The 24,836-nt window shown below is 40.1% G+C and overlaps 1 protein-coding gene across 1 annotated transcript in view; it reads right to left on the minus strand.

Moving 5' to 3' along the window:
• Positions 1-2,406: 2,406 nt before the first annotated feature.
• LOC149225650 (Heavy metal transport/detoxification superfamily protein) overlaps positions 2,407-24,836 on the minus strand; it is a 97,929-nt gene continuing 75,499 nt past the window's right edge. The window contains exon 4 of the mRNA XM_089377236.1: positions 2,407-2,813. Within this exon, the coding sequence (XP_089233362.1) occupies positions 2,679-2,813 (135 nt within the window). The 3' untranslated portion in view covers positions 2,407-2,678. The remainder of the gene's footprint in view (positions 2,814-24,836) is intronic.

The following is a 24,836-nucleotide window of genomic DNA, read 5'->3' on the forward strand; positions in this document are numbered from 1 at the left end:
ATGTGGGTGGGAAAACCAGAATGGAAATTAAACTCTAGTTGTTGACACAATTCTATGATCAACCTCATTACTGATCACATGCTTAATTGGTTCTTTGGGCATAATTTAACTTATATGATAACACTCATTTTAACAAAAGGTAAAAGGAATTGAACATTGAGGTGAAATTTTGCAGATATGTTTTTTGGTATTATATATATAGAGTAAGTCAGTGATGCATTGCTCCTATCTCATGATCTTCAATAGTCCACTTAGCACCCATTCCATTAGGTGATGTTCACAAGGGTGAGGAAGTGGGATTGGTACTAGCAAAATGAATCACATCACATCAATCATCACCTCCAAAATTTGCACCTGATATTCAAGGCTTCCTAGGGAGGACATGGGAGAAGAATTGGGATTAAAAGTAGTGAAATGAATCACATCACATCAATCAACATTGTTAGGGCTTCCACCCTATGACCAAGACTTCATAATTCACTAGTCCCAAACTCCTCTTACTCGAGCTCACTTAACCATGGAGATTTTCCTCATAGTCAATGCTCACTTACCTTGCTACTCCATTTGCAAAACCTTAGCAAGTACCATGCCTTAATGAACTATTCATTTAAAGTTCCTTTATTTAAGCATCGTAGGGCTTTAACAATGCAACATATGATTATTTTTATTATCTACATAAAGTAAGTCATTAATGTATGAACAATATCCCATGGGCATTAGTAAAAAATAAATAATTTCTCATGATCTCAAATAGTCCAACCAAGACTTGTTTCAACAAGTGATGCTCATAGGGGTGGAGTGTCATTGAAATTAGTGAATGAATTGCATAGCATCAATCATCGCCTCTAAGGCTTACAACAAATAACTAAAACCTCTTAGGAATGCCACCCATCCCAAGATTCCTCTAGCTCAAGTGTGCTTAACCATGGAGATTTTCCCTATGAACTATTCATTTAAAGTTTCCTTTACTCTTTATTTAAGCATGGGGGGGGAGGCGGGCTCACAATGCAATATATGATCAATTTTTTTTTATCTACACAAAGTAAGTCATTAAAGCATGAACCATATCCCATGGGCATTATTAGTAAACACTAACTAATTTCTGATGATCTCAAATAGTCCACTCAACACCCATTTCAATGAGTGATGCTCACAAGGGTGATTAGGTGGGATTGAAATTAGTGAATGAATTACATAGCATCAATCACCACGCCCAAGGCTTGCAACTGATCACCAAAACTTCTTGGGAAGGTTACCCATCCCAAAATTCCTCTAGCTCAAGTGTGCTTAACCATGGAGATTTTCCCTATAGTCAATGCCCATTGAGCTTTTTACCTCACTAACAAGACCTTAACAAGTATTATGCCTTAAGAACTCTTCATTTTGAGCTCCCTTCATTGTGTATTTAAAACATTGACAGGCTTTCATAGTCCAATGAATGTTCCTGTTTTAATTACTAAAGTAACTCATGATTACATAATCCATATTTCATGAGTATTAGTTAGCACTAATCAATTTCTCATTATCTTAGTCCCTATTGATTTTTTTACATACTTGATCATGCTTTTGTATACAATGAAACCTTTTCCTCTTGGAATTCATAAGCGTGCTAGCAAATATCCACAATATTACAAGGCATTAAGTATTTTGGAGAAGGTTAATTAGTTCATTGGGGAATTTATTTGCTTCATTAGACCTTGACATGCTTTCTTAGGCTGTCTCCTAGGTATAGAAGTCATTTAAAACCATTTGAATCACAATGAGATACTTTGAAAAGGCTTTCATTTATACACAAGAAACAAAATTATCCCTCTTTAATAGGGTTTACCCTGACAAAATATCTGTGCCTCAACTTATTGAGAGTTTTATTGCTTATATACAGTAGACAAATCTCGACACAATCTCCACTATGGAGTGTTTCGTGATAGTCGTATAGAAGGTCCTCAAAGGTCTTACCAAAAGGAAGGTCCTAGTCTTGAGTTAGAATGGTTGGTACTTACCTCCTTTGATCCCAACCCTTCTTACAAGCTGAGGTGCGACTTTTGAGAACCTGGTTTTGGGCTAGAGGGGTAAATACTAATTTAGTCCATTATCAACAATTCCCATCAGTCAAAGCATATATAGAGGGATAAATACTAATTTAGTCCATTATCAACAATTCCCATTAGTCAAAGCATATATGGTGTGATCTCACATGCAACGAACTGCCATTTAGGAAGACAGCCAATAGAAGTGTGACATGCAAGATGCTCTCCTGCTTCTACCTTCTAGCCTTTTCTGTCTGCAAGAACTACTGCTTGTTTCTTTCCCTTCTTTATGGGAATAATCTCCAGCAAGCTCAAATATCACTTTCAATCCATAACAGAAACACCAGATAATTCAAAATCATTCCCACAAGTCAAGATATACATGGATACAATACCTAAGCATTCTTATTGGGTGAATTTGATTTCTTTCTTATCATTTGAGTTATATAGAGTACACAACAAAAACAGTGCTAACTGTTCCAGACATTGCACTGTATAAAAGGCTTACCATGTAGCTAATATCAAGCTTTCATGAAAGAAAAAATGACAAAAGAATAAAAAATGAGCCTTCACACCAAACGTGAGAGTTTTTCTAAAACTTCTTGCTTTAATGTTTATCAGCTGCATCAGTATCATGTCAAGGGGCGCTGTTCAAACCCAGCCTTCATCATCCTCCTCATCTTCAAAACTTAAGCATAAACTTTGCAATTTGAAGTCCATTCCTAGCAACATCTCGACCAACCCTGAGGCAACACCCGTCGCCTGAACAGTAGTCTGTTTAACTAACTGCAGAAAAGATACCCAGAGCTTTTTGTCAAATTCAATGGTCGTACTCTTTCTGAAATTGGAAATAAATTTTTAAACAGCTTATATCAAAAACTGACACAAGTGTATATCTCAATGCCCCTTTCATAATTGCATTCATCAAACTGTTTTGTTCACCCTTCAATATCACCAAATAATAGATCAATCTTATAACATCGACCTACTATAACAGTGCATTGTACCAAGGCCTAAAATCTGTAATACCAAAATACACCTTCAGAAGCTAAACTAATGTGCAAGATTTCAGCAGCTCAAAGGTGAAATTTAGGATTTCATTATACTTGCACAGAGTCCAGACACAGCCACAATGAAGGAGAAGCTTTTAAGTAGAGATTAAAAGTCGAGGAAACAATAAATGGAAGACTTGGGGCAGGCATAAGTCGAATTCAGCTATTGGGGGGAACATAAGTCAATTTTTGGCCATTGAAGGTCAGCTAAGGGTCTTGAAAAAGGTTTTGTGGAAGGACGTTGAAAAATAGTCAAAATGAATCCCATAGAGGCTGTGTCCTTGCTACATGCACAGCCAATACAACATCCAGAGGCACAGAGAAAATCTGGGCACCTAATAAGCGTGGATTTATATTTGAACCCCGAGTCTCAACAGCTCAATATCAAAATCAAACAGTCTTGTGGAAAATGGGCTGGAAGTTTGAATGTTCTGGAATGCATTTTTGTAGCTTCAGGTACAAAATATCTAGAAGGAGAAGAGGCCCCAGAAGAAGCTTCAAAAAGCCTCAGATGAAGCATACAGAAAGGAAAGACTTTGGGTCAGATTAATTGTTCTATTCTGGGGTCTAGGCTGAAAATGCTAAAACCCAATGTGAAGTCAACAGCAACAAAATCTTTGAAGAACTCAGTAAACAACTAACAATCAGATTCATTGTATAATCCAACTATGTTCTTTTCTTTATAGTTGGAAGGATTTTCCGTATTCAATTTATGTAGCTTCTAATACATGCATCTTAGACTCGTATACTCTAAAATCTAGTACATTATTCTGAAAGTATGGTCTAAATAGAGTGAACACTAATTTCTTTAATATATTTGAAGGTTTCCATTTGGTTATCTCTAGTTGCCTGGGAAGGATTTTGAATTTTGATATGGAAGCCAATTTGTTAATAAGTATGTCAGTTGTAAAATTGTGAATACTCCTGCATAATAAACATCACAAAATACATGGCAAAGCACTTAGCAACATTTTTCCAATGCATTTAGCAAATTGTTTTGCAAAAGAATTAAACATGAAACTGGGTAAATGATGTGTACGAGGGAGCAATCATGGTACATGAGTTACCCCGACCTTAATTTTTCCACCCTTCATCATATGTCTTTTGCCTTTTATGATTTTTTCATTGGTTAACTGCTCGGGGCTCAAGGGAACGAGAGCATGATGTGTAAAATATAGCAGTGGATACCCCCTTTAAGGTGGAGCAGTTCATCGCCCACAAGGGGTTGGGACAATCATGGGTTCCTGAATGATAAAGGAGGCTCATCTAGGACCCATAGGAACCAGGGTGATGGCCATGGAAGGGGGTATAGCTCATGTATTGGCTTTTGCCCACGTGCTAAATGTGTTTGCTTGGCCATCTTTTGCATTTTGTGGTACAATTTCCTGTTGAATGTGGCCAATTATGCTTTTTCTTTTCTTTCCTTTTGCATCAACCTCCGGGCATCGTTTCAGGCCCGACCCAAGGTGTGGGCAAAGGGGAGGGAGTGGCTGACCCTTTGTGGACCCAATGGAGGAATGTGGACCCAAGTGGGAGGAGTGATGAATGGGATTATAATGAGCGAAAGGGGGGTGATCTATGTGGATCGGGGAGCGGGACCACGGAACCAAAATTGAGGTTTCCCATGTGGTACCATCCCTAAAGCCCAAAGTTCAGTAAAAGAGATCCCACGGGACTAGGGTCCAAGGTTAACATCCAAAAGAGACATAGGGGACAAGAACACAAACCTAGTCCATTCTTTCCGCCAAAACCTCCCCTTAATCCATGCCCAAGAGTTTCCATGATAAGTAAACAAAAATACTCAATCACCAAATGACAAGGCTTACCTATAGGTTTGAAAGGCCCGCCTTCAAACATACGATCATGACAGTGGGTGAGGGACCACATGGTTGGCTCAGGTGGCGGAGAAATGGCACAATGAGCTAGTTGGTGGTTGCAAGGGGTTGTTGGTTGTCGGCTAAGGACCATCATGGAGAAAACTTTTCTCCTAGGGATATCACCCACCAAATAGTGGGTAACATGTGGCTCCAATTGGGACATGAGCTCTCGAACAAGTGGACAAAGCTACTTGAACTGGAGGTCATGATAACACCAGCAATCTCTTGGTTACTGTAGACCTTTTACCTACACATATCAAAGACTAAACGCATAGGGAAGCATGTTTCTATGGTGTCTTATGATCACCCATGCTTAGTGTTAGGCCATAAAATCAACCGGAAAATAAATATGATGCAAATTTAATCTAAATGCATCTAATCTACCATGAGAAATATCATATGATGTTAGTTCTGATAAGAAAATGAACATGCGATGCATCCTACCCTAACATGTATACAACGAAGCTAATATTAAGTGTAATCATAAAGCCAGTGCAACCAACATATCATCGAATCAATATAAATATGTTTTCTTATATGATTACGCACGCAAAAAATCCCAAAGCGAATGCAAACCCAAACACATGGAGGATGTTGCGGGTGGGAGGTGGGAAAATATGGTTTCTGTTGTAACATGCTTTATTTTTGACAGGTTAGTTTTTATTTTATAAAAAAAGAAAAAGATGAAATAGAACCTCATCAAAAGAAAATCAAAAGATATGTATAAGTGTGCTTGTTTAAATGCCACTTCATGAATAAATTCCATTTGTAATAATAAAGGTCTGTGTGCAGCTTGTTTTTATACCACAACCTTTTCTTCTGATCTGAATCAAACTATTTAATCTTTGATCAGATCATTTAAATTTTTGTTCTAGACTAGAGAATAAGTTCAACCAAACAGTTTAATCTTGGTTGAACATTAGAAGATAGGATAGATTAGGATAAATGAAAGGCCTAATATGCTCAAAAATTGGCCTAGGGTTATATTAGATAAGTTTTAGATTAGTTAAATATTTTTTGAAGGGCAGCTAGTCTAAACGCACTCTAGTTATATTAATTTTTCATTAATATTTAATTACTTTGTTAAAGGGTTGATTAATTCATTTGTAAATAAACATGCTTTATGCTTTTAGCAAAAGTCATATGCGACAAAATTGTTTTGTCGGCAAGTGATAAAGATTGGGAAAAAATCGACGGTCATAGGCCTCCCCGCTGAAATCAATGGCAGGGAAGCCTCTTCACACCCCCTCGCCATGAAACGAGATAATGGCAGGGGGGTGCGAAAAACAGTTTTGCCTGTGCGGGCCCCTCGTGTTTGTGTCACATCCTCAACGCTTCGCACCCCCTCGCTCCAAACCACTTACCACTACCCCCCCTCCGAAATTCGCTATTTACACTTCCCGCGCTTCCCGATACCATGCCAACGATCACTCCTCTCGCGCCATCCGCCTCCAATCACTCCATGCCACGTGCCCTCAACCGTTATCGCCTATCCGTTCTCACATATCCATTGTCGCCATTGATTCCCTCCCGTTGCTGATCTTCTTTCCCGTTAATGCATTCAATTCCCAATTAGCAATCAACAACTGCCTCTATTGTAACGGTAGCCTGATCCTTTTATAAATATCCATTTCCCCCATTATAATAGCTTTTCCTTAACATATCTTCGTTGTTTCTGTTCTCTGTTTCTTTTCTGCAAATTCTCTGCCAAGCCAAGTCTATATCTGTAAGCATCCTCTTAGCCTACCTTTTCACTTTTCTGCCATTCACCATTTTAGTCTGATACCATGGCTCCCAAGAAAAAGGACAAGCCTTCTGTTAGCTCCTCTACAACTCAGGGAACCCCAAAGGCCTCTGATACCTTGGACCTGGACCATATCCCATTAGCCGACCAATACTTTAAAATTGCAGACATTGAATGTGAATTCGACATGTTCGAATTGCACAACTGGCTGAAGCAGAGTTACTTTGATTCTGAGGATGAAATAAACCTATGGGAATCCAATCTACCTCTGTATATGTTTCCCCAAACTTATTCCTTTCCTGATTTAGTTATCTGGTGCCAATCCAAATACAATCCTTTACAAAGAACAGTGGTAGCTCAGAATGGAGACATTCTAATAAGTATCACTTCAGAAACCATAAACAAAATGCTTATGATACCTGAGAGTGACTCCCTTAGCTTTTTCTTCACTGCAGCCTTAATCGACCTATATCACAAGTTGACCTTCCCTCAGAGAGCTCAAATCTTTGAGATATTTCTCCCTGAAGATGTTGAGCTCCCCAAGAAGAATCCTCCTTACCCAGCATCTATGTTCCCTGAAAGAGCCAAACATATAATTTCCCTTATTTCTTGCTTGTTAGGCTACTAATCAGACCAATGGGTAGATGAAGCTATCCTAGGCTATCTGTCCATCTTTTCTAAAGAAAACAAGCCTGCCTTCATGTATAACTATAGTCAATTCTTGGCTAAAGCTATGCATGAGCAATTGATGAACCTCACTACTGGAGTGTTTAGATACTCCTCTACCCTATTTCATATGTTTATTTTTCAGCAAGGGAGACAGGTTGCCTATTGTTTTGCACAAGAAGGATGATCAACAAGAGAATCAAGCAGTTATTCCCTGGACCTCATTGATTAGAAAGAACTCAACTAAGTTTAGATTTTCAGACTTCATAGATTGTTTCATTCACCTAGTTGCACAGCTTCTCAGCAGTCAGAGTGAACCCAGAATCAGCACAGAAATTAAAAGGATTCTGCACCTCAATGATCGATTCAGCAAGAGACTGGTATCTTTACCAAAACTACACAGAGATCGGAGTATATGGCTGCGAGTTGGCTCCATATAAGTTGCCAAAATATGTTCCAATGAGAATTTTCTCTGGAATATATCGGGCAAATGATGAATATGGATGAGCTTCATTTCATCTAAGGGAAGACGAGATCACAGTTCAAGATAAAGGCACAGGTTGGATCATTCATTTGTAACACCTATTTAGCTGGTTTAGAGGCAGTTGATATATTAACACAGATGGGTTTCCAACCCATCTTCACCTGGTCCTATGATCCATTCAAAATTATTTCAGACTTAAGGGTGGAACTCAAAACCACTCCTTACAATCATACACCTAGGCCAGAGATTGAGAAGTTCAGAAATCAGGAACAATGGGAAGAGAATACTCTTCAAGAAGCAAAAGAACAAGTTTTACCTCCTTCTACTCTTCAGACTCCTACTTCTCAAACTAAGCATGACAAGAGGCCTAGGGAAGGATCATCATCATCAACAATTGGAGAAAAGGAATTCATCCACTATCAGAAGAAATCAAGGACTGAATCAAAGGGCTACTACTACTACTACTTAGGTCCAAAAGGAGCCTATTATCATCAATTTGGATGATTCACATGTATCCATAGGGATAGAGGAACCTATGATTACTACTCCTCCTTCTACTTCACAAAATTTGCTAGAAATTACTCAATCTGCAAGAGCAAGTGAAACAGAGGAGTCAAATGTCTTCACTAACTTCCTTGAAATCAAGCAGAAGAACGAAGCTTTGCAAGCTAATGTTTATGCACAGTTTTGGAAGCAGACTTCCACTTCACAGCATAGGTTGTTGACAGGATTTGACAGCGAGAAGGGAAGAAAGCAAATGACCTTTCTGCAGGTTCAAGTGCCTTTTCCTAAAGGTTCCTCTGATTACAAGAAAATTGTATTTACATTTGACGCTAATCAGATACATCCAATTATCAAATGGACATCCATAGGCATTCTGGTGACATGTTATTCTCAACCATGACCAACACTGCTATGGCATTGTCAAAGCTTAAAACTGCATTGTCAAATGTGCAGTCACAATTAAAGATTGAGAAAATATCATCTTTAGCTAAGGCCAACAGGTTAAGTCATTGGAGGACTTAGTAATTAAAATTAGATATGACCCTACCGATGTCAAAGCTGCTGAAGATATTATTAGAAAGAAGAACACAGATATTGCATTATTGAGAAAACAGTGGAAACTGCCTTCTACAGCGGACCCCCAAACCAAGGAGATAGCAGAAAATGAACAGCACAAGGAAGAAATGCTCAAACTGATAATTGAGCAAAATGTACAGATAAAAACTATGGAGGAGCAGATTGAGAAATTGCTTAAGGAAAAAGAGCAATTTAATCAGTTAGCTATAGCTCCCTATTAAGGCCACAACCACCACCCTATTGAAATTTTCCCTGGTAGCAATTTTGAATGGGTCCCCTAGAATTTGATCTTGCACCCCTCCGAATGACCTATTTTATCCTCGGGACTTTAATCCTTTGCCAAGTCAAATCTTCAATTTTTTTTAATGGTTGAGCCCCCCTCTTTAGATATTTGCTGCATGATTTATCTCTAGCCCCTCCTAACCCTCCATTCATTTCCTCCATCGGGACCTTTCAACCATCCAAAAACCTTCTATCACACCTTATTCCATAATAACCCTTTACAAAGGAAACGCTTCACAAAATGCATAAATCACCCCTTTTTTGGCCTATTGCAATCAACACTGCGCATTACTATAGTCTGGACCCAACGACATTATTAACCATATTTCATACATATGTCGGGTCCGGGACCATATCGCATATCGCAATCAGCGAGAGTCAAAGCCAAGCCATAAGGCCTATGCGATTTAGCGGACCCGACAGGGCTATCAGCTACAATATATATATTATTGGGTCTGCCCCCCCAATCGCTTATCGCTATCGGCGGAACCCAGGGGTTATATATATGGCACACCATTATCACCCGGACCCGCCGATGATTCTAGAGTTGGGCATATGATATTTCAAGTCCAGCCTAATGGCCAGACTCGAGTTTTCCCGTATATTTCTTTGTTTTCGAAAAATATTGAGGGCGGGGTTTTTTCAAAGGGAGTCTAACATTGCGGACCCACCAGCAGTATTAACACACAGATATATATGCGTCGGGTCCGAAGCCCCATCACACATCGCAATTGGCGGGTTCTCGGGGTTATATATAAGGCACACCACGCCATACCGGACCCGCCGATAACTATCAATGCAGGTGCATAAATTTTCAAGTCTGACCCTATGGCTCGACCACGGGGTTTTCCCGTGTTTTCCCATGTTCTTTGATAATATGTTGGGGTCGGGGTTTTTCAAAGAGGAGTCTTATGCGGCGGACCCGAAAGGATTATGAACCACGACATGTATGTATGTCGGGTCCGGCCAATCGAAAGGCGCAATCGGCATAGCTTTAAGCCCAAACACATGGCACGATGCGATGCGATATGGCGGACCCGATAGGATATAGGTCCCCGTATATAATATTTCAAGTCCGGATTTTAGATCCGGTTATGTGTTATACGACGATTTTCAATATAGACCGCGTTTATGCTTGCGGGACTTAATCAATGCATGAATTAGAAAAAAGGGGCCTATTCCTTCACATTTATTCCTTCTGCTGTAATAAGCATTCAATGAAGGCAAGCCTTGTGTTTTTAAGCATTTCTATCGTATTTTCATAAGCATGACTGGTGTCTATTATCTCTACAGGCGAGGAGTAAAGGATGCATAAGCGGATCCGGACAACTCATATATGTGGATGTGTTCTGTTGAAAGAGCCAGCCTTTGGCATTCTCAGTCGGTTTCCATGTGTTTCCTGTGTATTCCGAAAGCAAAACTGCCCCAGATCTCATCATGAAGAGTGACAGAAAATGCCCTCTACGTGTCAGCAGTGACACCGATTGTTCTACATCTGTGTATTCTGATCTGTATATCGAAGAGAACAAGGGGAAGGCGAAAGGGTTAAGGGAAGACCGAGAGTCATTTCCAGCTGCATAAATATTCCCTCCGGATAGGAGAGAAGGGCTTTTTGTTTGGCAGAAAACAACTTTGATTTATTATGAATAAAGGAGACTATTTTGGTTCAATGAGGAGCCTTTTGTTTCAGATTTAAGATCCTTTGCTTTCATGTGTTTTGAGACAGGGTGTTGTTGCTGGCATAAATGCAAATGTGTTTTGTTTTTGTGCATATTGATAACGATACAACTTATAATTAGCCCTGTTTGTCCGAATGTAATTCTTCATCATAGTTAATTCATAGGCAGTCCCTAATTTGAAACTATGTTGGACTTCAGTTGCAAGTTTTTCTTCCATAAAATGGAATGTGTATTCCTATATGAATGATTGGATTGCAATTAAGAATTAATGTAGCCTTGTTCTTATGTGAACCAGTAATTGATTCATTTAGACTTGGAATTCATATATGATATTTAACTTCTCTTTTGTCATGCTCCTGCAGGATAGATTAGGATAGTTAGGACATAGACTAGAGTAGTTAGAAGAAGTGTAGATAGGATTCAATACATAGAGGTTAGTTGTTTTATTTTGTTGATGTAATTGAAGTCTTCTTCCCAGAAGCAATCTTTCAACTCATTTAACAGTTTACGGGGTCCCTTAAAACCCGTTGGAACTAGCCATTCCAAACGAAAGCAAGTCTAATTGGGGCTTGTGATCGGGTTAGTTGCCCTTGCTAGTATAGCGAAAATTTTCCTAGCTAACAAATTGGCGCTAGAAGGAGGGCCTAAACCACCGTCCACAGCTTTTCAAGATTCATCTATAAATGCCATGCATGGACTCAAAAAGATTAATGCATGGGACGTAAAGGTCTAAAAGATCCCTCCTCCCATTTGGAAAAGCCTCAGTTCGAAGAAGCAAAGTAAGGAAATCTAAGTCCCGTGTTTAAGTCCCGTGTTTGGGTCACCCAAGGAAGAGACACTGTGGGAGTACCCTGTCACTCAGGAACAACCAGTCAGAAGACTTACTCGGGCTTACGCTCGTTCCTTATCACAGCTCCCTATCTTTCAGTGTTTACCTCCGACAGCAAGAAGAAAGCCAAGGGTCTACCACATAAACAAAGAGACATCTGCGGCCCCTTCTCTTGAAGATATTGTGTTTGATTCTTTGCAAAGTATCGACTCTCCTTGGGAAGAAATTCCTGAGGATTCCCCTTCTAAAGGCAATCCCTGGCCTGATTTGGAAAACCCTAACGAAGAAACCCTCAACCAGAACCTCCATATCCATAACATGGCTAACGTTCCCCCTCTAGGTGGGATCAACCTCTACTTCCCCCTCCGGGTGGAAATCAGCGTCCACCACCTCCTCCAGGTGGGAATCACCCCCCACCTCCTATAGGAACACTCCCTCCCTGGCTTGCACAAGATGCTGTAGCGGTACCTGGGTAGCAACATCCCTTACCCAAGAATGCAGAAAGAGTATTGCCTAAATTCGACCCTGAGAGGGGAGACACTACTGATAATCATATTCACTCTTTCTTTCTAGCCGTGCGCATGTTAGGGGTAGCCGACGAGGATGTGGTATGTCGCTTGTTCCCTTTTACTCTGATTGGTTCGGCTTCCACATGGTACTTTAGCTTGAGAATAGGATCAATCACCTCATGGGCTGCTTTTCAGTAGGCTTTCTTAGACAAGTTTGGCGATGACAAAACGCCTGCGGCCTTAGTTTTAGAGCTCTCCTGTTTGAAAATGGACACTAAAGAAAGGGTCAAGGACTTTAACATCCGGTTCAATACTTTGTTCAACAGAATCCCGGCTACCGCTAGACCTATTGACGAGGTGCTCATGGAATTCTACATCTCCGCTCTCCCTGTCCCTACTGCGATGTGGGTCAAGAGAAGTAACGCATAAACCTTACAAGATGCTATCGACAAAGCAATAAAAGTCGAGAATGAAATGATCAGTCTCACAACATGTCATCATACGATTGAAGGAAAGAAAGCCTCTCAATCATCCAAGAAAAGTAGTGGGAATGATAACAAAGTGGCTGAGGGCAAAGAAAGGGACACCACAAATGTGGAAGGTTTGCATCGGATCATTAAGAAATTGACAAACACAGTCATAGATATGAAAAGGAATTCTGGAGGGAATACTAGTGGTAATGGAGAAGATTATAACAACAGAAAGCCTTTCAAGCCTTTCTATCATAAGAAGACAGAAGGTGGTCAGGGTCAACTTGTGTTGCCTGCTCCACCCAATGAAGGGAACCTAAATATGGAAGAGCTGGCTCTTATTGGATCGCTCCTTAACAAAGAAGAACCTATAGTGGAACTGGAGCCAGAACAAGAAAATGAGGAAGAATACCAAGTAGAAGAGCCCTTGGATGAAGAGTCTCAAATCAATGTACTGTGGGATTTCTACACAAATGAGAATTATGATGATGAAGGACATAGTATGGAAAAAATCCACACTAATGAAATCCACACACGAAGTAAGGGGCCACTTGCAAGTGTGATGAAGCCTGTAGACCAAACAAAGAAAGATGTCCACCCTTTGAAGGCACCTGCTCCCAAAGTTCCTGTTGAGAAGGGTAGACCAAGTGGTCAGTCCAAGAATACCCCAGTGGCAAACCATCCAAAGAAAGATAATACAGCTCCCACTGCAACAAAGGCGACTCAAAATGGTAAACTCCCACCTAAAAACAGCAAAACTGGTATGTTTACTCTGCCCTATCCTGTTTATAACATTGATTACAATATTGTGGATGATCTTAAGAAATTTAGGGCTAATATCACATACTTTGACTTGCTAAAATTAACGCAGCAAAGAGATCTACTCTTGAAAGCTATGAATGAGCGGAACTGCAAAGTTCCCACCATCCCAAGCAGCCAAACCAAGAAGTCAGTGTCCAAACCTGTCAACACCTCCAATACAGCCCAAATACCATTAGCTGTCGAAGCCACTTTGTCTAAAATGAATCAAAAAACCCAAGATGTCAATGCAGCCATGATAGGGAGGAAATCAAAATCCATGACTCCACCTTTCCTTATCACATTTGAGATCCTCAACATGAACGTACACAATTGCTTGGTAGATTCCGGTGCCTCGTCCACTGTGATGCCTTACGCTGTTGCCAAAAGACTGCATGTGATACCCGAGAAAATTGGGACTCGAATTATGCAATTAGACAAGACAAATTTGAAAGTGATTGGGGAATTGAAAGATGTATTAATTCGAATGGCTGCTAAACCACAATACACACAAGTCATTGATATAGTGGTAGTCGATATACTCGAGGCTTATGGAATGTTGTTGAGTAAGGATTGGTCAGCAAAACTCAATGGATATTTCTCAACTGATTGGTCCCATCTCTTGCTACCTCAGAAGGGAAAAGGTGATATGCTGAGAGTTGATTGAGAAAGATACATGAAGTATGTGGTAACGGAACTAAATGGTCCCAATGAACCTGTAATGTTTACCAACTCTATCCTTGGGAACTATAGTTTCAATGTTTATGCTACAGAACCCTGTTTTGGAGAATTCCATGCAGAAACAGTGGAAGAAACTTTGACATACACACAGTTGGAAGCTTCCCCCCATAATCCCACTGATGAACCATCCTGTATTATAGTAGATGATAGGACTAATTTCATAGATAGCAGTTCAATTGATGTAACATTAAATTCTATATTTTGGACACTATTTTGATGGCTCTAACTGCCTTGAAGGTGCAGGTGTTGCGAGCATTCTCATTGACCCGCAGGGGAACCAACATTTGATGGCCAGGCGATTGGAGTTTGCATGCACCAACAATACGGCAGAATATGAAAGCTCGTTGCAGGGCCTGAAGAAAGCCATTGATATGAAGGTGAAAAATCTTAAAGTTTTTGGTGACTCACAGATAATCGTGGATCAGGTAAGGAAAAGGATACACTGCAATTCACCACACCTGGTAAGGTACTAGCATGAGGTATGGAGCTTAATTGACAGTTTTGATTCTTTTAATATCACATACATACCTCGAGGGCAAAACCAAGATGTTGATCTGATGGCTAGTATGGCTGCTAAACTTTTGCCTAATTTTAGATTGAAGAAGAATAAATGTTATGTTGAATTGATTTTCAGACCATCCGTGCCTGATAACATCTCAAATTGGCAAGTGTTCGAAGATGACGAGCAAATCCTTGAGTTCTTGCATTGCGAGAAGACATTCAAAACGCAGTCATTGGTGAGAAAGAACATGACAGGCTTATGAGCGAGAGGGAAGATGAGGAAAAGGATCAGCCCAATGTGATTCCCAAGTCAGTTGTTAAGATGGAGCACTTGTATGACTTGCATGATAAATTCAAGAAGCCGACTAACTGCAAAACGCATAGCTCATCCATGAAGTATGAATCAGTCAACCTGGGAACCAAAGAAGACCCAAAAAACGTCAATCTGGGCTTGGGGTGCTCTCCACAAGAAAAGGTTGCATTTGTCAAGCTATTTAAAGAATACAAGGACGTCTTTGCATGGACATATGGAGACCTAAAAACCTTTGATACCAGCATTATGCAGCATGTAATTCCTTTGGAAAAGGAGGCTAGGCCCTACCAACAAAAGCTTTGTAAGATGCATCCAAGCCTAGAACCGTTGGTGAAGAAAGAATTAAACAAAATGTTGGATGCTAAAATCATCTTTCCTGTCAGACACACACGCTGGGTAGCCAATCTCGTGCCAGTGAGAAAGAAAAATGGAGACATCAAGCTGTGTATTGATTTCAAAAACCTGAACAAAGCATCACAAAAGGATAACTATCCTGTCCCTTCTATGGAGCACATTCTTCAGTGCATTTCTGGGTCTGAAATGTTGTCCCTATTAGATGGGTTTTCAGGATATAATCAAGTGTTGGTATCTAATGGGGATCAGCTTAAGACAACCTTCAACACTAAATGGGGCACTTACGCATATCGTAAAATGCCTTTTGGACTTATTAATGCGGGCGCCACATTCTAGAGAGCTATGGATATAGCTTTCCGAGGGTTGATTAACATATCAGTAGTGGTATACATGGATGACATTATTGTGTATTCATATCGCAAAAGGGATCATGTTCATCACCTGAAACAAATTTTCAAAAGATGTCGAAGAAACAGAATATCGTTGAATCCCAAGAAGAGCATATTTGCAGTCACAAAAGGGAAATTACTGGGTCATATCCTCTCTAAAGAAGGGATTATTATTGATCCTGAAAGAATAGAGACCATCATGAGAATACAACCCCATGCAAACAAAAGGGCAATGCAATCTTTCTTCAGGAAGATCAATTTCATTAGGAAATTTGTCTCAGGTTTCGCAGAAATAGTGCGCCCCATGCAGCGGATGATGAAGAAAGACGTTGTGTATAAGTGGAGCGATGAAGCCAAGAAAGCATTTTAGCGAATCAAGGAAGCCATCGCGGAAGCTCCTGCATTGGTCAGTCCCAATTTCGGCAAGGAATTCTTCTTGTACACTTTTGCTTCTAATGTTTTGTATGCCGCAATACTCACACAAAAAAATGATGAAGGCAATGAAGTCCCTATTTCTTATATGAGCTCTAATCTTCAAGGGGCCGAACTGAACTACCCAGACGTGGAGAAACAAGGCTTTGCGGTTTTCAAAGCCGTAAAACACTTCCGCCCTTATTTATTAAAGGCCAGGACTAAAGTAATCGTTCCCCATCCTGCTATGAGAGCCCTCTTCGTGTAGAAAGAAATGGGTGAACGGAGAGGAAATTGGATAACCGCACTTCAAGAGTTCGACCTCGAGATTAAGCCGGCAAAGATAGTTCGAGGGCAGGGACTGTGCAGGCTAGCAGCAAAAGCCTTCGCTGATAAAGAAGGGGCGTCCGAAAAACCATAAGCGCAGAGCATGTAATATGCACAAATGGAATTCAGGGAGGAACCCCTACGGATTAATGAAGCGCTGATGTGTGAGCGCGAAACGTCGGAAGCCCTTTTAGATCCTGATTCGTGGTATTACGACATACGCTTCTATCTAATATGGGGATCATGTCCTGAAAACATGGACGCATCACAAAGGAGAGCGCTCAGATTGAAATCTAATCAGTATCATTTGGCCAATAACACATTGTACAGAAAAATTATGATGGAATCTGGCTAAGGTGTTTGGAAAAGGATGACGCCGACCATGTCTTGAAGGAAATGCATGACGACCCAGCAGGTGGTCACTATGGTGAAGAGACCACTACTCGCAAAATATTAAGAGCCGAATATTATTGGCCCATAGTGTTCAGAGACTCGCATGCCTACGCTCGGAAATGCAAGGTGTGCCAAACCACCACAAGATGAGAAAGAAAGCCAGTTGTTCCCCTCAGGCCCGTTATGATTTGTCGCCCATTCCAGCAATGGGGCCTAGATGTCATAGGCGAAATCACGCCAAACTCTTCGCAGCAGCATAAGTATATACTCACAGCGACCGACTACTTCACCAGATGGACTGAAGCCATCCCGCTTCGAAAGGTAAATGAAGATGAGGTAATATCATTCATTGAAAAAGTCATTATCAACAGGTATGGCATCCCTGACGCTCTCATATTTGATAATGCTTCTTACTTTTCATCACTGAAACTGACTGAATTTGCTATTGATAAATCAATTCGCATAAGATATGCATCAAACTATTACCCCCAGGGAAATGGAGTTGCAGAGTCCTCAAATAAGGACCTCATACGCATAATCCGTAAGTCTGTTGCAGACAACTAGAGGAACTAGAACAACGCTTTAACAAATGCCCTTTGGGCTGATAGGGTCACCCCAAAAGTGGCCTTAGGAAACTCCCCATACTTCCTCGTCTATGGACAAGAAGCCATCCTACCTCCCAACATTACCCTTCCCTCTTTACAGCTCTCCCAAGCTTCAAGAGAAACCCCTTCTACCTTACTTCAAGAGAGGATCAACCAACTAATGAGGTTGGAGGAATTAAGAGATAAAGCCATAAATAAATTTAGGAATCACCAAATGATTGTAAAAAGATGGTTTGATCATCATCTGGCAGGAGATACAGACTTCCAAGTAGCAGAGCTAGTCCTAAAATGGGACAAGTTGAGTGAGCCAAAAGGTAAACACACGAAATTCCAACACTTATGGCTGGGCCCATTCCAAGTTGTGGAAAAAATTGGTCAGGGAACTTACAGATTGAAAACTTTACAGGGAGAAACTGAAAAACTCCCTGTTAATGGCCAGCATCTCAAAAGATACTTCCAGTAGCCACCACATGGTGGTTACCTCCTGAGTAGGTTAGAATTCATTTTCATTTCTGTTGTTAGTTTAGTTACATTTCGGTCTTTTCCTCTCTTTGCTTTTTTGCAAAGTTCATTTTGCTTCTGTCTTGAATCGCAGTCCTTTTCAACCAACTGATTTCGGTCCTCCAATCTTATTTTTACCTTTTTCAGATTGCCCTCATTCGCCACCTTCAGCTTTTGCCTCCCTCATTAACCTGTTGATGAGTCTACTGATCCTAAATCCATCATTACCTTGCAAACCAAACCAATTTTCAATGAGCCCATGAGAACTGGAAAATCAGCGGTGGAACTCAAACCGAAGCCACTCATTGGCATTTGTTGGGAACTAGATGAGATCTGTTGATAGCTTGGATATCCGGAGCATGTAGGGGCATCTTTATAAAACAAAAAATGTGTAACTGCAGTTGGACTGGCATGGAGGAACGTTGCATTTTAGCAAATCCCACTCTAACCTAGCCTATACTTGCGTGTAAGGTTTACAGTCATTCTCCATTGGTCCCATCCACCACACTAAATTGTCCAATACCTGTTATCTACAAGTAAAACTCCTTTCATGGGCTAAGCTCACTGTCATATACCCTGTGGCAAATCCAATTGTGCTCTAGTCCTTGTGCCTGAAACTGGAAGGACTTATTTAAAAGAAAATGAAATGTCAAGTCCTTGTACCAATCTGGAAGGACAGGTTGTTTGGGAAGCCGGTTAGAGTAGGGACTGTTGCTGGGCTCAGAGTACCAGTTGACACAACAAGCCCAACCTTGCTTAAGCGGTTTAAAAATATGGCAAGATCCATGACTGCGCCCCATTCAATCATATGAAAATATAGCACTGAAATTCTTATATAAAGTGCAGATAAACATATCTACATCAAGTTTGATGAACAATAAAGAGCTGAGGTACACACCTAAACAGGTATTGACAGACCAGTGATGGCCCCAAAAGGATTTTTGAAAGTGGGAAACAGGTAAAGGAAGGTCAATAAACCCCATAACACTGCCATTGGAGAATGCCTGTCAAAACCCTATCAGTAAGTAGAAGCTATTTGTCTCTATCCCACCTGAAGCAATTAATGTTGAAGTGGAACCCATGCTTGTCCATCTATACAGTTTGCATTTCAAGTTTATCTCAACACCCTGATGTTCTATTGATCCAAGGTTTATTTGGAAACAGAGATAACTAGTTTGCCCAGCGGTTCGCCATTTGTTGTGGCCACAACCACCACCCTATTAAAATTTGCCCTAGTAGCAATTTTGAATGGGTCCCCTAGAAGTTGATCTTGCACCCCTCCGAATGACCTATTTTATCCTCGGGACTTTAATCCTTTGACAAGTCAAATCTTCAATTTTTTTAATGGTTGAACCCCCTCTTTAGATATTTGCTGCATGATTTATCTCTAGCCCCTCCTAAACCTCCATTCATTTCCTCCATCGGAACCTTTCCAACCCTCCAAAAACCTTCTATCGCACCTTATTCCATTATAACCCTTTACAAAGCAAACACTTCACAAAATGCATAAATCACCCCTTTTTTGGCCTATCACAATCAACACTACGCATTACTATAGTCCGGACACGACGGCATTATTAACCATATTTCATACATATGTCGAGTCCAAGACCATATCGCATATCGCAATCAGCGGGAGTCAAAGCCAAGCCATAAAGCCTATGCGATTTAGCGGACCCGACAGGGCTATCAACTACAATATATATATTATCGAGTTCGCCCCCCCAATCGCTTATCGCTATCGGCGGAACCCAGGGGTTGTATATATGGCGCACCATTATCACCCGGACCCGCCGATGATTATAGAGCCAGGCATATAATATTTCAAGCTCGGCCTAATGACCAGACTCGGGTTTTCCCGTATATTTCTTTGTTTTCGAAAAATATTGAAGGCGGGGTTTTTTCAAAGGGAGTCTAACATTGTGGACCCGTCGGCGGTATTAACACACATATATATATGCATCAGGTCCGAAGCCCCATCGCACATTGCAATCGGCGAGTTCCCGGGGTTATATATAAGGCACACCACTCCATACCGGACCCGCCGATAACTATTAATGCGGGTGCGTAAATTTTCAAGTCCGACCCTATGGCTCAGCCACGGGGTTTTCCCGTGTTTTCCCGTGTTTTTTGATAATATGTTGGGGTCGGGGTTTTTCAAAGAGGAGTCTTATGCGGCGAACCCGAAAGGATTATGAACCATGACATATATGTATGTCAGGTCCGGCCAATCGAAAGGCGCAATCGACATAGCTTTAAGCCCAAACACATGGCATGATGCGATGCGATATGGCGGACCCGATAGGGTATAGGTCCCCGTATATAATATTTCAAGTCTAGATTTTAGATCCGGTTCTGTGTTATACGACGATTTTCAATATAGATCGAGTTTACGCTTGCGGGACTTAATCAATGCGTGAATTAGAAAAAAGGGGCCTATTCCTTCACATTTATTCCTTCTGATGTAATAAACATTCAATGAAGGCAAGACTTATGTTTTTAAGCATTTCTGTCGTATTTTCATAAGCATGACTGGTGTCTATTATCTCTGTAGGCGAGGAGTAAAGGATGCATAAGCGGATCCGGAGAACTCATATATGCGGGTGTGTTCTATTGAAAGAGCAGGCCTTTGGCATTCTCAGTCGGTTTCCATGTGTTGCCTGTGTATTCCGAAAGCGAAATTGCCCCAGATTTCATCATGAAGAGATGACACACAGTCATCCTCTTCTAATCAACATCTATTCATTTCCCCAGGAAATGAAGCGCTCCAGTGACAGAAAATTCCCTCTACGTGTCAGCAGTGACACCGATTGTTCTACATCTGTGTATTCTGATCTGTATATCAAAGAGAACAAGGGGAAGGCGAAAGGGTTAAGGGAAGACCGAGAGTCATTTCCGGCTGCATAAATATTCCCTCCGGATAGGAGAGAAGGGCTTTTTGTTTGGCAGAAAACAGCTTTGATTTATTATGAATAAAGGAGACTGTTTTGGTTCAATGAGGAGCCTTTTGTTTCATATTTAAGATCCTTTGCTTTCATGTGTTTTGAGACAGGGTGTTGTTGCTGGCATAAATGCAAATGTGTTTTGTTTTTGTGCATATTGATAACGATACAGCTTATAATTAGCCTTGTTTGTCCGAATGTCATCCTTCATCATAGTTAATTCATAAGCAGTCCCTGATTTGAAACTATGTTGGACATCAGTTGCAAGCTTTTCTTCCATAAAATGGAATGTGTATTCCTGTATGAATGATTGGATTGCAATTAAGAATTAATGCAGCCTTGTTCTTATGTGAACCAGTAATTGATTCATTTAGACTTGGAATTCATATATGATGTTTAACTTCTCTTTTGTCATGCTCCTACAGGATAGATTAGGATAGTTAGGACATAGACTAGAGTAGTTAGAAGAAGTGTAGATAGGATTCAGTACATAGAGGTTAGTTGTTTTATTTTGTTGATGTAATTGAAGTCTTCTTCCCAGAAGCAATCTTTCAACTCATTTATAGTTTATGGGGTCCCTTAAAACCCGTTGGAACTAGCCATTCCAAACGAAAGCAGGTCTAATTGGGGCTTGTGATCGGGTTAGTTACCCTTGCTGGTATAGCAAAAATTCGCCATGCTAACACTCCCATCACAGCGATTCCAATTACAGTATCCAGAAGAGCATGGGAATCTACATCAGCCACAGGTGAATCTACATCAACAGCAGAGGATTTGAACAAACTCTCACAAGAGCTCACTCACCAGAAGCAAGAGAATGAAAGGCTTCATAAGAAATTCCAGAATCTGGAAGCTCAGAAAATAAAGAATGATAGTTTGTATGTTGAGGTAATGTAGAAAACACACAGGTTGGACAAAAGAATTGAAGAGTTGCAAAGTCAGTCATTGATGGCTCAAACCTTGGCCCAAGCCAAGGAAAGCATATGGGCAGATATCAATCAGGCCATAACTGAAGTATGGCCCTCCATTCAAATCATTTTCGAGCAGGAGGAACTCATAAACAGATGCCAGGTGGCCATTGATGAAGTGAAGCAACTTCTTAAAGATAAACCAAGTGAGGCTTCAGACATGATAAGAGTTCTTAACTCAAAAACAAGGTCTGAGTTGGAGCAGATTTAAATTTTGGACAGAACAAAAACCATCTTGGAAATCAAGAAGGTGTTGCAGAAAAAGAACTTGCTGACTCAGTTAGAAACTAAGTGTCAAACCTTGAATACTTTTGTCCAAAGGTTTCATTTTAAATTTAATTTACTGAATCAAAGAGGACTGTTAGGATTAGAGGTCCCAAATGACAGGTTAATCAGTGTGGAAGAACACTGCTAGAAGCTTTATACCATAGCCACTAATAAATCAAACTTTGCAGGTATAAAGAGGCATATTAGAGGGAAACAAGCATTGAAAGCTTTAGATTTTGATTTGACTATTAAGCATGAAATTAAACATCTTTTTGTAAATAAGCACACTTTTGAGAAATACACTGAGGTTTATGAAGTTTACAGAAAATTGGTAAATCTTGCCATACCAAGTGAAGACTGATGGGATCACTTGTGTGAATTTATTGAGTAACTTTCATCAACAACTGAAGGACAATTGAGCAGCACTTTTTGGGGACCACATCATCAATAGATTCCTAAAGGATAGTGCCAACATTTAGCAGTTTTGAAATTCCTACAATTTTGTACTATTTTTGTAATTTTGTTTTGAAAATATCTAGTAGAACCTTTTGGATAAATAACTCATCCTTCAAGTTATTAAGGGTTGAACCCTTGAATGAGCTTTGAGAACAGAATTGTAGTTGAACTGGAGATTTGCCAAGTTAATGAAAGGATTCTGAATTTGCCTTCTATAGTTTTGTCTTCTTGTAAGTTTTCATATGTGCTTATTTCATTATGTATTGCTTCATATATTTAAGTCTTTATGCAGAGATCTGGGTAAGATCATACTGAGTATCAGTCAGTCTTAAATCCCCTGTGAATTTATCAGCAATAACTAGGGACTAGCTTATAAGACTATTTGTTATTATAAACTCCCCTATATCAATTAATTGTCACACAAATCTGCATTCGTTTGAATATATTTTGTTCTACAGGAAACGTTCTTTGCTTGTAACCAATCAAATATTATGTCTGAATATTTAGCAAGTTATACTTCATCAATATTCTGTTATTCATTCATTTTAAATTAATTTAACTATAGCTAGACAAATAGCAGCCCTTTTATCTAGCTTAGTAACTATTAAGGCTTAAGCACCTGTTTTCAATAATTCATATCATTGGTCATCCATAAAATTAAAAACCAACAAAACATTTTAGATGCTTTGGCATGACTAACTGACCTAGAGTCATCTCAGAGGACAACATCAGACTGGCACCGTTGTCGGGGAGCGAAAATTGAACTATTTTCCCTGGGACAACGATTAAAAATTTTTTCTTTAAGGTGAATAAAGAAATTGTAGGTTAAAAATCATTCACCTGGTGACTCCACTAGACCAAGTTGGCTCCTTCAAAACATACCAGATCTCACTCTGACTCTCAAATTATATCTCCTTTATCTGATCCTGAGAGACTGGTGAGAGAGGCCTCGTTTAGAAGGAGACTTGAAGCTTCTGCTTCTTCTTCTGTACCATTACAACCTGAAGATATTCCAACTTCTGATCCCTTTAGCTTTGTTCCATCCCAATTAGATTTGGCTGATCTAACACCTAGGGTTTTAGAACTTTTATCTAAAGGAGTTGATCTGCAATCAACTCTCTTAGTCCAATCTTTGGAATCTTACAAACTTCTTGAAATATTTTCAGATTCTCCCAAGTCAGAGGAAGAACTAGATGTACATTTACCGAAGCTAAAACCAACTGATTTTATCTCCCCCACTCATTATACATTCCCATCCACTTCTGCCCAACCTGAAGAAACCTTCTTTGTATATTCAAACCCACTGTTTGAAAGTAAAGATCAGGTTGAAGCAGAGGTTTAGAAGCTAGTAATAAAAACACCATTGAAAACTTTTATGCCTCCTCCACTTTCTCATTCTCCTCCTCCCACTTTTACACCTCCATCTTCACCCACTATTTCACCACTTGCCTCATCATCCTCCACTACATCTTCTCCAACCTCTTCTACTGAATCATCTTCTTCATCTTTAGATATGGCATTTCAACCTATACTTCAAGCTAGATACGTTGCCCTGCATCTTCCTAACCAGCTAAACAATTTTCCTAATGGGTATTTGAAACCCCTGACCAGGTTTAATGGTGAAACTGGCCTGTCTGCAAAAGGCCATCTAGCTACATTCCTAGATTTTGCAAATAATATGAATATAGAGCATGAGGATGTATATATGTGTTTATTTGTTCAATATTTAGAGGGAAATGTTAGGATATGGTTTAGGAAACTGAGGGTTGATTCAATTCAGTCCTAGAATGATTTAACTACTATATTCAAGAATCAGTGGGGTGTCAAAATCGATGCAGTTTACTACCTTACTGAGTTTGAAGAGCTTAAAAGGAACCATGGAGAACCTGTGGCAGATTTCATTAAACAATTCAATAAACTCTACCACAAAATGCCTCCTGATTGTAAACCTCTTGTTGCAGCAGCAAAGGTTAGGCTTTCCAAAGCCTTTGATGATGACTTTGCAATCATGCTGAGGGAAACGATATCTCCTACCCTTCAGGGTATGCAAACTAACGCTATCGAAATTGAGGCTAATAGACCAGCTTCATCTAAACTCAAAGCCAAGGCTGAAAAGGCTGAAAGCAAAATGAAGGCTGAGGAAGGATCTTCCTCAAAGACCAAAAACGATG

This window comes from Pinus tabuliformis, chromosome J (assembly GCF_031772625.1).
Source record: "Pinus tabuliformis cultivar Carrire ecotype Pingquan chromosome J, CPIR1, whole genome shotgun sequence".
NCBI classification, from domain to species: domain Eukaryota; kingdom Viridiplantae; phylum Streptophyta; class Pinopsida; order Pinales; family Pinaceae; genus Pinus; species Pinus tabuliformis.